At 41.8% G+C, this 17,346-nt stretch overlaps 1 protein-coding gene across 1 annotated transcript in view; it reads left to right on the top strand.

Moving 5' to 3' along the window:
• kiaa1549la (KIAA1549-like a) overlaps positions 1-17,346 on the top strand; it is a 110,305-nt gene that overhangs the window by 33,538 nt on the left and 59,421 nt on the right. Inside the window, exons 2-6 of the mRNA XM_041939241.1 lie at positions 5,744-6,484; positions 8,427-9,248; positions 9,948-10,063; positions 14,704-14,926; positions 16,821-16,954. Coding sequence (XP_041795175.1) covers positions 5,744-6,484; positions 8,427-9,248; positions 9,948-10,063; positions 14,704-14,926; positions 16,821-16,954 — 2,036 coding nt within the window. The remainder of the gene's footprint in view (positions 1-5,743; positions 6,485-8,426; positions 9,249-9,947; positions 10,064-14,703; positions 14,927-16,820; positions 16,955-17,346) is intronic.

The raw sequence follows: 17,346 nt of genomic DNA, 5'->3' as shown, positions 1-17,346 counted from the left end.
AAACAGATGGTCGCTGTGGATGACTTTGGTGCTGTCACATCCTGTCAAAGTGACAGTCCTGGTCACACTAATCTGTTGGCAAATCTAGAAACTCACAAATGCCTGATGAAAGACTAAACCCCACCAAAAATATTAACAACATCTCTGTGTTTTTCAGCAGAGCCATGACATTGATTAGCGATTCTCCGTTCGTCATCCATTGATCTGTTTACCTGACTGTCCATCCGTTCGACAGTACATCCAAATTGTTTCCTGTCCTCGCCTCCACACAGACAGATGGATGCCCTGAATAGTTCCAGGAAATGGTTACATGTCCATCCTGTTGGACGGCCTCCTTCTGTTGGACACAACCTACTGGCTTGGGACCATCCTTACTCCCACTGAGTCTCGTACCACATCGAGTGTATCTGGGCTTCGACTTGCAAGCGTCACACCCACTCTAACTACGAAGGCTTCATTTTTGAAGGGAAAATCGGTCAGTCATTTAAACACACTGGCGCTGAAAAACAGACTCATTCATTCTCAGCCTCTTCTCTTCAGGGCCCTTACACATGTGGATTAAAGTATATCCTTTATTTGCCTCATCTTTCAGAAATCACCTCAACTCAAAGCTCACCAACAACATGTAGGCAAGAATTGTATGCAAAAATATACTTGCCCAATTTTTTTTAACATCAATGAGTCAATTGACTAAAAACTAAATTTATTTAGTAGAGCAGGGCTCATGCGCAAATAGTACCTGACTTTACTTTTGTTGTTTTCTTTTTACATATTACAGTATGTTTCAGTCTGAGCTGCTCCCATAAGTGTCCCATATTAAACCATGTAGGCAGCCAGCAAACAAGCTGAGACGACTGTACCCCGTCTGCCCAGAGAGACTGAAGCACTGTAACTGTGGATGGTAACAAAAGCTGTTGGTTCAACGAACCAAGGTTAAGCAGTGAGTTAACATTGGACTTGTTTGAAACACGACTCTTATGGGACGGCCATGTTGCTCTGTGTCTGCAGGACACGTAAGTAGGCAGTTGTTTGTGAACAGGTTAGCCATAGCGGCTGTGTAAGCTAGCGGGACGTCAGACTGTCTCTCTGTGTGTGTTTTTCTGTTTCTTCTTTGTCTTTGCCACCTACAGTCGTGGTCAGCCATAGTAGGAGTCAAGAGCCATGCTAGCAGCTCTGTGAGGCTGTGCTCACTTTAGGCTAATTGTTAGTCATGTCAGCATGCTAACATGCTAACAATGTCAGTGCTAACAAGCTGATATTTGACAGTTATACCAAGGCCAACGTTAACATGCTAACATTTGCTAATACTCCTGAGCATGACTTAATGCCATTAGTTTGGCAGCTTAGTGTTTTGTCATATACTACATACTGTTAAATCCAACATTTGTTTAGATATCTTAGTATGGACCAACCGACCAACATTGCTATCCACAGAGGCAGCCGCTTGTGTGGCTAAAGATCTCGCAAATAGCTGACATTTTGGTGTTGGGTGTGGTCACATTTCCTACAAGATGTGACAAATTTAACAGTGAGACAGACATGAAATTATCCTACACAGCAGTACGCAGCAGGTTAGTAATGCTGTGTGCAGTTCACTACTCACTCCGTTTACTTACTCAAACAATACATTGCTGCTGAAATGAGAGAAACACACTTTTACTGCCCCTAAATCTTGGAATATGATGCCAACAATCTGTACACACATTTTATAGTCTTCTCAGCCACGTACAGTATGTGAATGGAGATGCTGATGACATTGTTAGTTCGCCCGGCTCTCTGCTCATTGTCTTCTTTTGTTTCATCACTTTCTGAGGCTGCATGATTTTCTGCCAGTGACCGTAACTAACACCATTATTTTGCTTGGACTAATTAAGTGGAACTACAGTGTGTGTGTGTGTGTGTGTGTGTGTGTGTGTGTGTGTGTTCATTATAGTGGATCATGTAGCTCTGTACTGCAGCCCAGTCTTATGAATTAGACTACAAAGTCTGGTGTAGTTTTATAGAAAAATCATGCCCAGTACAGCTTTTCCACGGAGATTAAGACGTATTATTTTTCATCTGTCCTATTTAATGATAACTATAATAAAAACTTGCCATTAGTTGGCAGATTCAGCTAACCAGACTCCCCCCTCACTTTTCTCCCTGAGCCTCACAGAGCTGAGGACCAGTTGGCTCAGTACCATTCACACACTTCCTAACCACCTGTCCTGCTCACAGTGAGGGTGGCAGCATGGACACTACTCAGCCCACATCTCCAAATAAACTACACAGGACTGAGGAGGGCAAAGCCATGCCCATAGAGCGTAGACATTTACCATTATATTATCACAGGCACCTGGAAACGGCTATGAATGGTCAGAAAGCTTGTAGTGACCTGGCAAGGCTTTACAGGGTTGTGTTGGCATCTACAGAGATTCAGCAGGGCATCAGTGGACACAATGCCAGCTGGCAAGGCACTGTGGTCAATACATAATATAACACTAGTCTAAAGCCTTGTAAATGGCCAGTAGCCCTTTGTGCACCATTTCCATGTGATGATTCTCATAATCTGCTATGCTAAGCTGAATGTCCTCATACAGAAATAGGCAAAAAACTGTCCTGTGTGTTTTGTCCAAATAGATAAAGCGGGTCAGTTCTGCTCTGATCCACATTTATCCATCTTTAATCCACACTTTCTGTTCTACCAACCATCCACCATCCATCCTGTCCATATTTGTTCTCAGTGGAGCTTCTTCTTTCCTAGCGTTTTGTCAGAGGTCTGATGCTAGAGTCACATATGTTGCTCTCAGCCAGAGCAGGTGGCAAGCTGTTGGAGGAGAAAACACTCAAAACACTGCTAACAGTTATGCATATGGTACAGTCCTTCCATCCATCCCACCATCCATCAATCCATTCATTCATCCCTCCATCTATCCAGACCATTCATCCTCCCTTTACTCCACTCCAACAATCCAAATTTGTTTGATCAACCCAGTTAAATTACTAATGGCACATATTAATAGGATTGGATTTGTAACAGTACTAGAACAACTGAACCATAAACATGAAGATAAACACTGAGGGCTAGAAACACTGAGACATTGTAAGTACAAATATATTGTGTGTACATATAAAAAATCAGACAGTTTTTTTTAGTGAAAGAGCAGAAAACATTGAATAAATGTATACCTAAATCAGATCAGGCAACACCAAGAGAACAATCAGCTTTTGTCTCTATAGAAAACAATACTCTGAATGCAAAGAAGCATTAGCAGCAGAAAAAGCTGTAAACATAACACTGACATGTTATCATCATTTAGTTGCTATGGTGAATCCTCTCAAACAATGGCCTATTTACACATTTAGCAGTCACTAAACAACATTAGCATTCACAGTAATGTTTCTGTCTACCTGACAAATGTTAATCCAATATTCACTGTGTTGTAGCTTTGTTTTGGTCCCCACCAAGTCCTGAGGGAAATACCTGACTCTTTAGCTGCTAAATGCTCCACCATGTTCACCCGCTACTCACTAACCTTAGTTGTGTGCCCTTTGGTGCTGGACAGGCTACTGCACAATTTGTTTATCACCAGGTTGATCGGAGCAGAATTTGTGCAACCAAAGCAATTAGCTAAAAGATGCTAAAATACTCTGTATCATTGAGGGGAACACAGTATCACGTGACAGTTCGCGGTAGGTTTGTCAGGTGACTCCTTTCACATAACATGTAGTCCTTTGATCAGCTGTTCAAATATTGATTAGTGCAGCTTTAATATCCCATTGGTGTACAGAAATCTGCATTGTTAGGTAATTACTATGTACAGTGCAGTTCAGTGCAGCTTTAATTGAGGTGTTTTGAAGTTAGGCTATATGATGTTAACTGCCTGAGCAGGTGTCTTCATCTGTGGTTGAGAGGTCCACAATATGTCCGGAAGATACTCCTGCAGCATATCAAACAGTCCTTCTTTTAACAAGGTGTTAGCAGGAGTCTTTGCGTTCAGCATTTATTCCCTTTCACAACACCATCTGTTCAGAGCCAGCAAAGAAACACTACATGCTGAAAAGCTGTAGTGCTTCTCGATGAGATGAATTGCTGCAAAAAGAAATGTACAGTAACATTTCACTTAAGTTTAACGAGCATATTCCTTCACTCGCCATGTGGTGCCCAAGTAATTGTCCCTGCCATTTATAGCTTTTCTCCTCTCTCAAACTGACTAATGGAGCTCTGGATGCTGACACACAACACAGACTTGAAGAAGCTCAAGTATAAACTGTCAACAGATTAATTTCCTCTTTCAATGACATTTATGTTATGACATCCAATAACAAGGAACAGATTGCTCAGTGGTGGTAGTTGAAATGCTTTATAGCAGGTGTCCAGAGGATATACAGCAGCTAAGCCTGGAGCTGGTTCTGTAAAGCCTCTCTTGCTCACAATCACTGTCTTTTAATTAACCAATCCTCCGCAGAGACATGGGGAGCGTGGGAAGTGTATGACACACATGCACGCTTAACACATTTGCAATGAGTGTGCGCTTGGATTAAAAAAACTAAATTTAAAAAACGCTGCCTGGCTCTCGCTTCCCTCTTATGATATTTTACGTCGAGAACAGTAGAAACGTCAGCCTGGAGTGATGCCAGAGCCAAACCTTTCTACTTCATAACAAATGAGCAGATGCAGTAAACTGTGTCACCCAGTGAGGCAGCCAGCAAGCCAGTCAGACGGCCAGCCTTGTTATTTCTCATCTTTCAATCCCACTAAAGCAAGGTGCCTTTGAGACTGAATGCATTAGGCAGGATAATCGCCTCAGTCTGCCAAACCTTCAGGCTTTGTTGAGGCTGCAGAGAAGATGAAGACAGTTCACAGAATGGAGATAAAGGCCAAAGCTAAATGCTTTGACTGGATGCTATCTTTGCTGCTCCATTTCCATAATCGGACTCATTTGGTGTCAAATTTAAAACATGAAAAATGACTCCACAATACAGCCATTGGTTACAAATAACGCGCCAGTCTTTGCATAGAAACTATATTTCAGTGTCATCAGTATTGTTCTGAGCTGCGAGCTGAGCCTGAGTGGTTGTGTATGTTCTAGGAATGACAAATCCACGGGCTAGCCTGGCTAACCTAACAGATCAGATTAGTATCTGTGAAATCACAGCTGAATAGGATGTGTGTATGTGGATATGTGTTTGTGTGTGTGTGTGTGTGTGTGTGTGTCCTAATTTATGCACTCTGGAACATCTAAATTAATTCCCTATGCTTTATCCTCTAAAACATACAGTAAGTGACCTACTTTAGACATTATTACTAATGTCCCACAATCACAATGTAGAGTTTTTTAATCCCTTCAGATAAGTGTGTGTGAGACAGAGTGGAGAATGTGCATATGTGTATATTTGCCCAAGAGAAGAAGAGAAGTGTGTGTGCTCTCATTATGAGTGTGAGCAGAGCAGATTTAAATCTCCTGGCAGTTGGACAGTTGCAGTGGCATTATGAGGAATAATGTTTTTAGGACTCCAGCTGTGTGTATGTGTGTGTGTGTGTGTGTGTGTGTGTGTGTGTGTGTGTGTGTGTTTGTGTGTCTGGAAAGGCACATGTCAGATGAGAACTGAAAGTGAAGTCGTTGTCCAGCCCGTGGGATGGATGAGTCAAAGACTGCTCACAACATTTCTGCTGCCCAGAACTCGTAAAACTAAACACTATCTCTGCTTTTTCTTTCACCCACCCCTTCCTCCATCTTCCTCTCCCTCATGTTTCCTACAGCTGAGGGAAGTCACCATGAGTCAATGAGACGGGCTGCCTTGCCTCTGGACCCTGCTGTGCCCTCCAACCTCTCAGCCACCCCTGGGATTGCAGACAGGGCTTGGGCTAAAGACAAAGATGCGATGGATGGGGCTGACGGCAATACTGGAGCTGGACCTGGAGCTTGGCCAGAGGGCAAAGTGTTTGCCGGGGCCAGAGCAGTGGTTTGGACTGAAACAGAAGCAGGACTTCGTGCCGGGGCAGGTGGCAAAGTCTTTGCCGAGACTGGGATTATGACGGGAACCGGCACCTGGGCTGAAGTCGGGGCTGAATGGAGACCGGGGCAAACGGAGGGAGTCGACCTGCCAAGCATGCCCAGGGACCCGGCTGCCTGGCTGGACCAGCGGAGGCTGCAGATGGGTGGAGTGGGCCAAAGAGAGCAGAAAGCCTTCTCATCAGACCCCACAACGTTGGCAGAGACAGTGGAGCTGCAGGCACCAGCGTTCGGAAAACCTTTAGGACTGCTGTCTAAAGCTGCTTGGACCAGAAGCTCCTCTTCATCGTCATCCAAGGCCTCCTCCTCTTCTGCCTCCTCCTCTGCAACAAAAGCTGCCTCTTTGCCTTCCTCCTCATCTTCCTTCTCCTCTTCCTCCTCCTCTCCAGCCAGCAACAGAGAGAATCAGACAGCAGCATTAGAAAACGTCTCTCAGGTTGTTGTCAGCAGCAACTCTTCCAACAGCAGCAGCAGCAGCTCCAGTTTGGGTACGGTGCAGGGCTGTTCTCTCAGTTAAACATATTTCAGTTTTGGATTTTTTACAGTGTAATAGATTGCTCACTAAACCCTTCCCCCGAACAGCAATTGGCCAAAAATAGCTTAGCATCCATAACTAGGCACAGCACGCCTGTCAAGCTTTGATGCCACACACAGAAACAATATGCATGGGGCTTTAAGAAAAGCTATACTTAGCATTTAAAAAGTTTGGAGGGTAGTGTCTAATCGCAATACTTCCAATGCCAAGGAGCATATCATTAGCATAACATTATCTCGTGGGATTACAAAGTAGTGTCCACAACTTAAAAGGCTTTTATCTTAAAACATTTTGAAACAGTAAAGTAACAGCATAAATCTGACCTTTCTGTCATTTACCCAGTAATGTTTATTTAGAGAGCATCCAAAGACATTACGGATAAAAATTTGTATATTTAAAACAATATACTGTATTCCACATGAGAATGGAAAACCAGTAAGTGAGGGGAGGAATAGCAAAGTGTCAGTTGTTTTATTCAGTCTTTTATTCACACAGTGATATTAGTGTTCTTCATCAGTCTTCATCGTTAGTAATCATTGTCATCACAGTATAATTTTCAGCATTGCTTTTATCATAGCCACCTAAACAACCATCATCTTCATCATTACACCTCCAGCATCATCATTGTCATCACCTTTATCGCATTGCCCTCGTCATCATCCTCATCGTCATCATCATCATCATCATCATCGTTATCATCATGATCGTCCTCATCTTTGTCATCATCCTCACCACCATGTCCTGTCCCATTCCACTATCTCCATGTCTCCCTGCTTTCTGTCTTGCCTTCATCACAATAACAGTGACATCATCAACAAGGTATTTCCTCCTCTTATATTTCAGCTTCTGACACGAGACAGAACAAGAGCTGAAATCCCTTTGCCCAGTATTTCCTCTCACATTGATTCACATCACAGTCACAATACGGCACATCCTCATGTGGCGATGTGAGGAGGATAAGAGGGAATCGGGATCTCTCAGTCTGGAAGGATTGATTGCTTCCCTCTTGTTCACTCCCACCTCTTTACTCCTCTCATCGACATATATCTGATTTCACTATGTTGTCTAGAGATGATTTAGGTAGATTAAATAAAACCCTGACACTGAAACGTGTCTTTGGAAATTGGATTTTTATTTCCTGCGCACTTCATCTTATTTTCAAATTGGCAATAACCTCCTCATCTTCCTAGTTCCCTTTGCATTGTTGCTCTAAGTGTATTTAAGGTGCATTGCTTCACATTTTGTTATAAAGAGACAAAATGTCAGTGTCCATGTGGAAATTAACTAGGTGAATAGCTCTTTGCATGCATCTTGGGTGCTTTTTTATCCATATGACACTATCATGTAGTCGTGTATTATATATGTCATAGGCTTTCAATATTCTACAATTTTGTTATTGTCAACAAATGTCATGAAAAGACCAAGGACAACAATGTGTTAGACTGACGAAGAGAAGAGATTTAGTTTCATTTTCCAAAAAAGGATGAAGATTTTCCTAAAACAGCAGAACACTGTAGTGTGTGGCAAACGTTACTCAAACTGGAGTAAATACTACATACAGTACATGCAGCCATTGATGAATACACATTTTCTTTAGTGAGTATTAACAACAACAAGATGGTGTTTTGGGATTGACTCTAAATAACGACTGTGTGTGTTCATGGTAATGCAGAAACATGTCAGCCAGTGCAACAGTGTGGCTCAATAATGTATTTTTTATAGCTATGAATAACAATGGAGCTCTATGACACAGAGGAATACCAGTATCAGGCTTTACAGACAGTGTGTGTCAATAGTCATTGTTGATCTTAGACCTCTTCAAAGGATTAGTTGACAAGAATATTATTAGACATCTTTTAATACAACTGAACTTCCAAATGTTTTCCTCCCTGCAGAGGAGTCAGTGAGCAGCTTGCCAGCCTGGGATCTCCCCACTGTCCCGGAGTCACTCCTGTCCACAGTAGGCGACCACGATGTCACACTCCCTGCCAACGTCACCAGCCCTTTCTCAACCCACCAATGGAACACCACCGTGCCTGCGCGCACCAGAAACACTTCACGGCACACAACCACATCAACCACCACCATAAACACATCTCTGTCACCCACCACCACCACCACCACAACTTTACCATTATCCACCACGGCACGAGCACAAACATCATCAGGATCCACCACCGTTTCTCACACCACAAGCCAGGACACTGTGACCAATGACAGCCTTCAGCTGACGACAGTAACCACGACGACACCCTCAACAACCACTCTTACTGTGACAGCTGCTGAGGTGATGACAAAGGCGGTGACCACTGGGAGCGGTGTAACAGTAACACCAAATACCACCACAACTACAACCATGCAGCAAACAACGAGCCTCAATCTGACCACAGCGGCTACAACCCAGCCAACAACCACCACTACGACCACACCTGCCACGACTACCACCACTCCTACTCTCCCCCCAACCACCACCACCACCACCACTGCCCATCCAACCACTACTACAACAACTACACCTGCACCTACGACTACTACTGCCACCACCACCACCACTACTACCACTACAACCACAACTACAAAGGCTCCTGCCACCACTGTGTTCATCCCAGCCCAAACCATGCCGCCTCCCACCATGACCACAGACCCTCCATCCAGTACCAGCGCCGAGGAAGGTCCTCTACCATGCAACGTGACCGAGAAGTACTGGGTCAGAACAGGTATGAGAAAAAAAGATAATGATGAATCTCTCAGTCATTTTAAACACGTGTGGAAGATAAAGAACATACTGTAGAGTGGAAAGAGCAAGATGGCTGTCAGATGGCTAAATCACCATGGAACTCTCCAAAACAACACTTCAGTGTAACTTCAGGTCCTGCATGTCTCTTATCAAATTACCTACAACACACTTGACATTGTGTACAGGCAGGCTTTGGCCAGTGTTCTGGAAAAATGATTGCAAGGTAATGATGAATACTCATGAAACTCCATTTCAGAAGCTCAGGCACAATGTACCTATTATGTGTCCAAGATGTAATTACATGCACACATATTAATTAAAACTTGCACTAAAGCAAGGACAGATTTTCCTCAAGCGTAAACACTGACATTAATAAGGCGCTGGAGACTGTAACCTTTGATTACATTTACCACACTCTTTACTTGGGTTGGCAACTGCTTTGCAAAGTGACCAAGGAGACATTAAACCAGCAGCCAAGCTCCTGTGTTCTTCAGCGTCCTTAGGCAAGATATTGACTCCCTACCAGCTCTATGCTGGGGGGCATCAGTAAAGTATGGCATTTTATTATTATTTAAGGCAACAAGTGTGTTGTGGTAAAAGTGAGATTTGTGGCAGAGTTATAACAAGCTAAGTATGAACAATCTCACAGTTAATGAATTTTCTCATTTTTCCTTCACAGTTCTGTCCATTGAGCTGCGTAGGAACTGCTTGGACCTGATCCTGAAGCAGAACCTCTCTAAAGGACTGAGCCATGCCCTGCAGAGAGCTCTGAATGACTCCACAGCCTACGCACAGGTCAGTGCCTCTGACAGGTTCAGCTATAGTAACCACAGGTTAGTGGCTAGTAAGCCGGTTAGCAGGAAATAAAAACATTTTAGTAGTAACTACATTTAACATTTAGAAGTAACTAACCGTATGTCTATCTATGTGTTAGCGACAAAACCTTTGTTTTACATAATACCTGCATAAACATGAGAACTGTGGTGGAAATTCTCTGTTGCTGCTTCTGCTGGTGAACAATGAAATAGAGACTTCTGCCAGCGGACAAGTTTTTATTTTCTTTGCAAAGAAAAGGTCAACCAACATGTGAGCGGTCAGGATGAAGAAAGACCCCGAGCATGGGGAAAACTGAACATTTTATACTTGTGGAGAAACCTACCCCTGGGGTGTGTTTTCCATCCTTTGTTTGCTGCAGGGTCGGCCACTTACCCAAAGGTGTGTATTCGTACCTTTGTCTCTTGCGGTTATCTGTACCGACCCCCTGAGGTGCGAGTTGAACCGGCTAGACATCACAGTTTAAAATACAAAAGGATATTGCTGAAGGAGCAAAAGGGAAGTTGGAAGTCTCAAGCGGTTGACAAAATGATTTGAATATTGATGAAGAGACAGAAGGGAAGTTGTGTGTCTCATGTAGTTCAGATGTAAGGCACAATAAAAAGAGTGTGACATTTTTGGTGAGACGATGGGAGGTTGTGTGTCTCGCAAAGAAGTTGAAATTACAATTACAAAACGCAAAAAAGTAACCAGAGAGGAACGTTCTGAGCATGGGTACTGAGCTTATTCTGTTTAAATAAAATGGTACAAAACTGTAGAAAACTGCCAAGTTAAGTTGTAATCTTGTAATAAGGCTAAGCAGTGCTAACAAACAAATAACAAACAAACCAGTTGCCCACTGCTATTTCTAGCATGTGCTCACTACACATAACAACAACAACAATAGGTATGCGCAAATTGAGTTAATGTCATCTTTATGGTCTGTTTTAATTCTGCCCTTTCGAGGGAATTTTTTTAAAAATCTCAGTGTCAGTGACCCAAAATGCTGTGAACAAGAGTCCAAGACACAGAAGAAAATGTTCTTTTTGTGGACGCCTAAAGGTCACAGGCTAGTAAACACAAGTCAGTGGCTAGTAAACATGGTTCAGTGTCTCTTAAATAAAGGTAACGGGCTAGTAAACACATACCAGTGGCTCATAAATAGGGGGCTCTTAGGAACATTTGCAGATGATAAATGGTTTTCAAAGCTTTAGCTGAGAAAATACCAACTTCACCTTTGCTTTCAATATAGTCACTACTAACTCCAACAGGTTTATACACTCTTGATGATTGACCACCAGTACCTATCTGCTTCATTACACTGAGTAAAAATACTTTTCTATCTGACGCTGATAAAACAGTCTGATTTTTACATTTTAATTTTTGCCCCCGCGTCGGCTCTTCATCTGTGCAGATATTGTATTCTTGAGTCTGTCATCATTTTACAATATTCTGCAGTATGCATCATTTTCTCGACCTGCTCATTCACCTCACAAGGACTCATATGAATGGTTCTCGAGAAAAACAGAGAGGTGACTAATGCAGACGGCGTTCGAGTCTGAATAGAAATAACCTGCTGAATAGTCAAGCAGTGTTTGCTTAGAGAGGTGATTACACACACCCTTGTACTCTCTCTCTCTCTCTCTCTCTCTCTCTCTCTGTCTCACACACACACACACACATTAACGGGAAATAAATCCATAATAAATGATTCTTTTCTTTTTCCTGCATTGTAGCAGTGCAGTCAAGTGATCTTTCTATTTGGCTGCTCTATGTGGATCGTTTTTGTCTCTGTTTTGATTTGTCCAGCCTCTCTTCTGTTTTTTTTCAACCGAGCCTATTTGTACTTCCTCGTGATCTTCTCTGTCTCTCTTCTCTCTGAAACGATCACTCTCTTGCCATCTTCCTGCGTGTTTCTCAGTATTTACATTTCTCGTATTGCTCCCTTCCACCATCTCCCCTATCTGATTGCTCCCTCGGTTTAAGTCGATTGATTTTCTGCCAACCTGTCCGTCTCGCCTGTCTGTTGGTCTGCCTGTTGTGCCTGCCTGCCTCTCCGTCCGTCCACCTGCCTCCCTTCATCTTGCTGTCTGTCTGTCTTCTGTCTTCATCTGCCTGCTTTTTCTATTTTTATCCAGTTGTTTGTGAGCCTGCACAGGGAGTGACTCAGTGTCTCTGAGCTCCAGTCCACTTTCATCTACCCCCTGCCACACACACACACACACACACAAACACACTCCTCAGTTTTCGTCCTCTCCATCAGATAACTATTTGGCAATCTGGATGAGTCTATTGAGAGATAGCAGCCCCAACAAGGTATAAAATTGGCCAGAGCTTTAAAAGCCATGATATGTAGGCAGCATTTTGAAGCATTGTTAATGGACAAATATTGGCATTAGCAGAGACAGTGATTGTCAAACAGCATGAAATTAGCATGCAGCAGTATTTAATGTGTTGCATCATTGAACAATGTGGTTAACCATAATTGCTTGCAAAATCTGCCAGTTTTACGGCTTTAAAACGTTGGCAGGGAGAAAGACGTGACAGCAGAGGGCAAGGGCAGTGTCTGGTCGGCTTTATTAGGTACAACACTGCTTTACAATTATGCAAAACAGAAGTGAAACCCTTGCGGCTTCTGCAGGGTACATTAGGAATTCAAAATGGGCTACGGTTTATTCTAACCCCCCAGTTTAGCATTTGTAAGTGATATATGAACAATTGATAAATGGTTTAGAACACACTAGAACACATTATAGTGTAACTGCAAAGAGGTATAGAAAATGCTTTAGTGTTAATAATTAATTTGTTAACAGTTATGTGCTTGATAACACAGTACAGTTAAAAATCATAGAGATTTATTTATCCTCATATATTCCTCAGAATGTGTATATAATCATATGCTATAGAGGATTTATTAACTGTTTGTAAAGACGTGCAGAATGTGTGTTTTAATTACAGATAGCTTCTCAGGAGTGTGTGATAGGACACTGCACTTTATACAGCAATAAAAGCAACTTTATACATTATGATGGAAACATGTCCTGACGCAAGTCACTTGTTAACTAATACTCATGTTATTACATGTTAACATACTTGTTTACTATTTATTAGCCTGAAAGAAGAAGAAGCCTTAATTAAAGCCTGCTTTAAAAAGGTTAAGAATAACCAATTATATAATATTTATATATGGACTCATTATTTAACACATTGATTAACTGTTTATACACATAGACAAATCCCTCCAAGGCAGGTTTATGAACGTTTAAAACTCCCATAAAAATTAAATATGATTGATATAGCTGTTCACCTGTGTTATTATTTCTCATTAACAGTTAATGCACTAGTTATGGATACATCATAGAATGAGTTATTGTTGTTAACAAGGCAATAATAAACACTTCTCATGTCCTCATATGAAATCCTCATATCTACTTAGAACTACATTATAATGTGTTATAAACAAATTATTAATAGTTTTGATTGTAATGCTAATTAGGGGGTTAAAATAAAGTGTTACCCAAAATGGCAACTCAGCTAACAACAACATTTTTAATGGTTTGAGAATCATAAAATGAACATTTTTCAACAAAATATGGAATCAGTGACTTTATTTTGTAAATGGCCCCTTACAGGTGTTGGACATGAGGACATCCCTTACAGTCACCGAAAAAAAGGAAATTATTTGAATTCCTTCCTCCTTCTGAGTTCAGACTTAAAATGAAAGATCCAAAGTTCTCTGTTTGTTTTTTCCAATGAAATGCAGAACCCAAAGGTGGGTTGTTGGAATGAAAGAATGTGTCGCTGAGTATAATTACAAATAAAGGGCTGCTTGATAAACTGGGGCTTCAGCTTTGGCAGGTGCTTGCAACAGTAAGTGGCTTGAATAAAATGGCAGTTAGGTATTGTTTGGGTTTTGTTTTATTTCTGTTAATACGAAGAGGAGACGAGACGAGACGAGATGAAGGGGAGAGGTAATGAGATACAGTTTCACTAAGAGGCGTGTGTTTTTTCGAGAAAGAGACTAGCTCGGGGCAGCCAGCTTACAGAGGAGAGGAGAGGAAACGCAAAGAGGAGAGAGCCATAGTAACAACAGCCACAGCTGCTCAGCGTGGATGAAGGTGGAGGGTAGAGGGAGGTGGGCGGTGTATAGCTCCAGAAATACGAGCCTTGACTCACCACCGATTGTTGTCTATGTGTGTTTTTCCAGGACACACTTAGTCAGATTTATGACTGTTGAAGGCACAAACTAAAAAACTCCCTCAAGGCAGATTTGGCTTAAAAAAAAAAAAAGAAGAATTATAAATATTCTCAGTCCTGTGCATTTGTATTCTAAACCTATAGCTCAAGCACAACATTTGTTAGAAATAAGGGCTTTACACCTCGTCTCCAGTGGAGTTTCATCTGGCAGCACTGATTTCTTCTCTGATACTGTTTGTCTGGTTCTTCTTTGCAGTATGTGCTTTGAAATAAGAACACAAATCATCTAGACATACTAGCAGCACCATGTTTTTAGGACACAGCCTCTCTTGAAATACATATGTAAGTGTAGTAACTACTTGAATTTTTCCTCTCTCTCTGTCTCTATCCCTCTATCGCTTGCTCTCTCTTGCTCTCTGTCACAGGTTGAACGAGATGACTGCAGCCCTCACAACGTGACGCTGGGTTACTACGTGACCAGCGGCAAAACTGTCTACATTTCCTCCTTGGTGGTTGAGGCTCTGAATGTTTACGGTTTTGACAAGCTGCTGTCGGACATCAGGCAACACACCCCGCTGGTCAAGGCAGTTCTGGTTCCTGTGGCAACCTGGATGCCCACTCCAAGCATCCACCTGCAGCTGAAAACAGGTGACGGAAAATAAGATAAGATGGATCAGCCTTTACGTAACAGTCTAACAAAAACGGTCTGATGATGTTGAGTCTGGAGGTGGAGTGGATAAGGATACAGAATAGCAGAGGTTAGAGATACGCAGAGAGGAGGAGGGAGAGAATACATGTATGAGCCGAGGGGGAGCAGAGAGATAGAAAATGCAACGGGAGTACAGAGAGGGAGACACAGGGGAAGAGTAGAGCAGAGACAAAATTAGAAAATTCTGATTACATGTCTGCTCTCCTTTACTCTTCTCTGATACCCTAAATCCCATACAAACTCCCATGATTGCAGAGCAAAGGCAAATTGGTCCATTCATTTAGTCAGCCTCTTAAGCCTCTTTAAAAAACACATTTCAGCGCACACACACACACACACACACGTCTAAATCGAGTGTTGTTGGAAAAAGGGAAGGAAAATCAGTGCAATTAACAAATTGTTATTTAAAAGATACGTGTGCAGATTGGAAACCTATTACTTTGTTTTTTAAAGTGTTGTTCCAGTGTTCAATTTTGCAGTGGTGTTTTTTTGAGTAAATTATTTTTATTTCTAAAAGCTGCACTAATAAATATCTTTATATTAACAATGGGTCGACTTACTACAGTAAAGTACTGTAAAAGGGATCACTCATGGTAATTGTAGTGATTTTTTTACAATGCCAGTAGATGGCGTCATAATGGGAAATTTTCAAATCCTAAACGCAGAGGCTTTAATCACCAAATCGAATCAACAACTAAATGTACTGAGCCCTCAAATGACGTATTTTATTGCTTGTAGCGTGATGTATACCGCGGTAAAGACTTCCCATGTTTGTGTGCAGCTGTGTATGAAGTAGGCACTTGAGGCAAGAACAAAAATCCATTTCAGGCTTGTTCAGCTCATGAACCATAAATACTTGGTATATTCCAATTTACCACTCAGCGCACAATTTGCATAAGATTACCAACTGGGTCAACACTGTTTGTGCCTGCAATGTGTAGCAGACTATGAGACCAGTGAAGGATGGAGTCTTTTTTGCCTTTTTTTTTGGAGATGTAGCCTGCACTCATAAGCACTACAGTGTTTAAATTTAGGTCAGAATATTGTTCCACCTCTCAGATGCCAGTCCTTTTAGAGGTTTTTTAAAAGAGTAGAGGACGAGTGCAGGGAGAGAATGGAGAGTGACTGCGGTAAAAGGACTGAGACAACTTTAATAACATCCTCCATAATCTGCCGATGGACTCAATATTGTTTACCCTTCCCTTGTTCCTTCCCGGTGCGGAGCTGCGTGGCGCTGATAGACAACTACTCTTTTCATTGTTCTCATTCTAGTGGCGATAATCCTCTTTCTCTGTCTCACCGCTGAGGTTTATCGGTCACACAAACAACATCTATCAAGAGTGCTACTTCTATTAATACCAAAAACAGAGCCCCGATACAGATTCCACATACAGCCTGATGAAATAGATTGTCGTAGAGGAAAGTAATTTCTCTTTCCTCTTGCTTCAGTCTGTAGAACCCCTTCACTAACATCAATGGAGGAAATCTGAACCACAGCAGAACAACAGAAAATAATGGATATATTCGGGAATTACTTGATCTCAAAAAAGCATTTGATACTACTGCCCATGGCTGAGTGCAGAGAAATGAGAAAGATATGGCATTAGAGGGGTTATAAGAATTGTAAACAATTCTGCTTATCAAGAACCAACAAACCCACAGTTAATTAAATTTGTTAATGATTAATATATTGAGACTTAGAAGATTTTAAAACAGTACAAATCATTTGTCAAAAACATTTGAGTATTTGTAGGGAGTAATTGCCATTTCTGTCTAAAAAGAAATTTATTTTTGATATCAATTAAATATAATTTTCTCTCTTTCCCCCTCCAGTGTTGAGGTTCGTCGGCCCGACAGATAACATCTACTCTTGCAGTTTCGTCCAGATGTTGGAGCAGAGGCTGGAAAACGCCTTCGACGAGGCTCAAGACAAAGTGCTGGAGACCTACAGCAGGCTCACTGTGGAGGTACTGCATGGGTTCATGGAGGCTATTTTTAGACAGCCAAATATGTTGTATTTGCAGGTAGCATGCTAATCAGGCTAATGTGAATAACAAAGCTCCAGATAAAATTCTGGACACAACCATGCCATCTTTTAGGTGGCCGCTATATTGTGGCCACACTGTTCCACAGTACAAGTGTTTTACTGCAAATTGATATATAACTTTCAGAGAATTGCTCTGTAATTTTTCAATAAAAGGTCTCAGAAGTCAGACAGATTTGTTTGCATTCCACACTTCAAGGAGGGAATGACTGTAGTGGCCTATAATGCTTAATTTTCTGGAGAGACACTCAAAGCTCATTCTTCTACAGAGCTGCTACAGGTTAAACCATTTCAGTTAATTTTTCCTCCTTTTGT

Source organism: Chelmon rostratus, chromosome 6 (assembly GCF_017976325.1).
Source record: "Chelmon rostratus isolate fCheRos1 chromosome 6, fCheRos1.pri, whole genome shotgun sequence".
Taxonomy (NCBI): domain Eukaryota; kingdom Metazoa; phylum Chordata; class Actinopteri; order Chaetodontiformes; family Chaetodontidae; genus Chelmon; species Chelmon rostratus.
The sequence above is the reverse complement of the archived record's forward strand: the minus strand, read 5'-3'. Positions and strand labels throughout refer to the sequence as shown.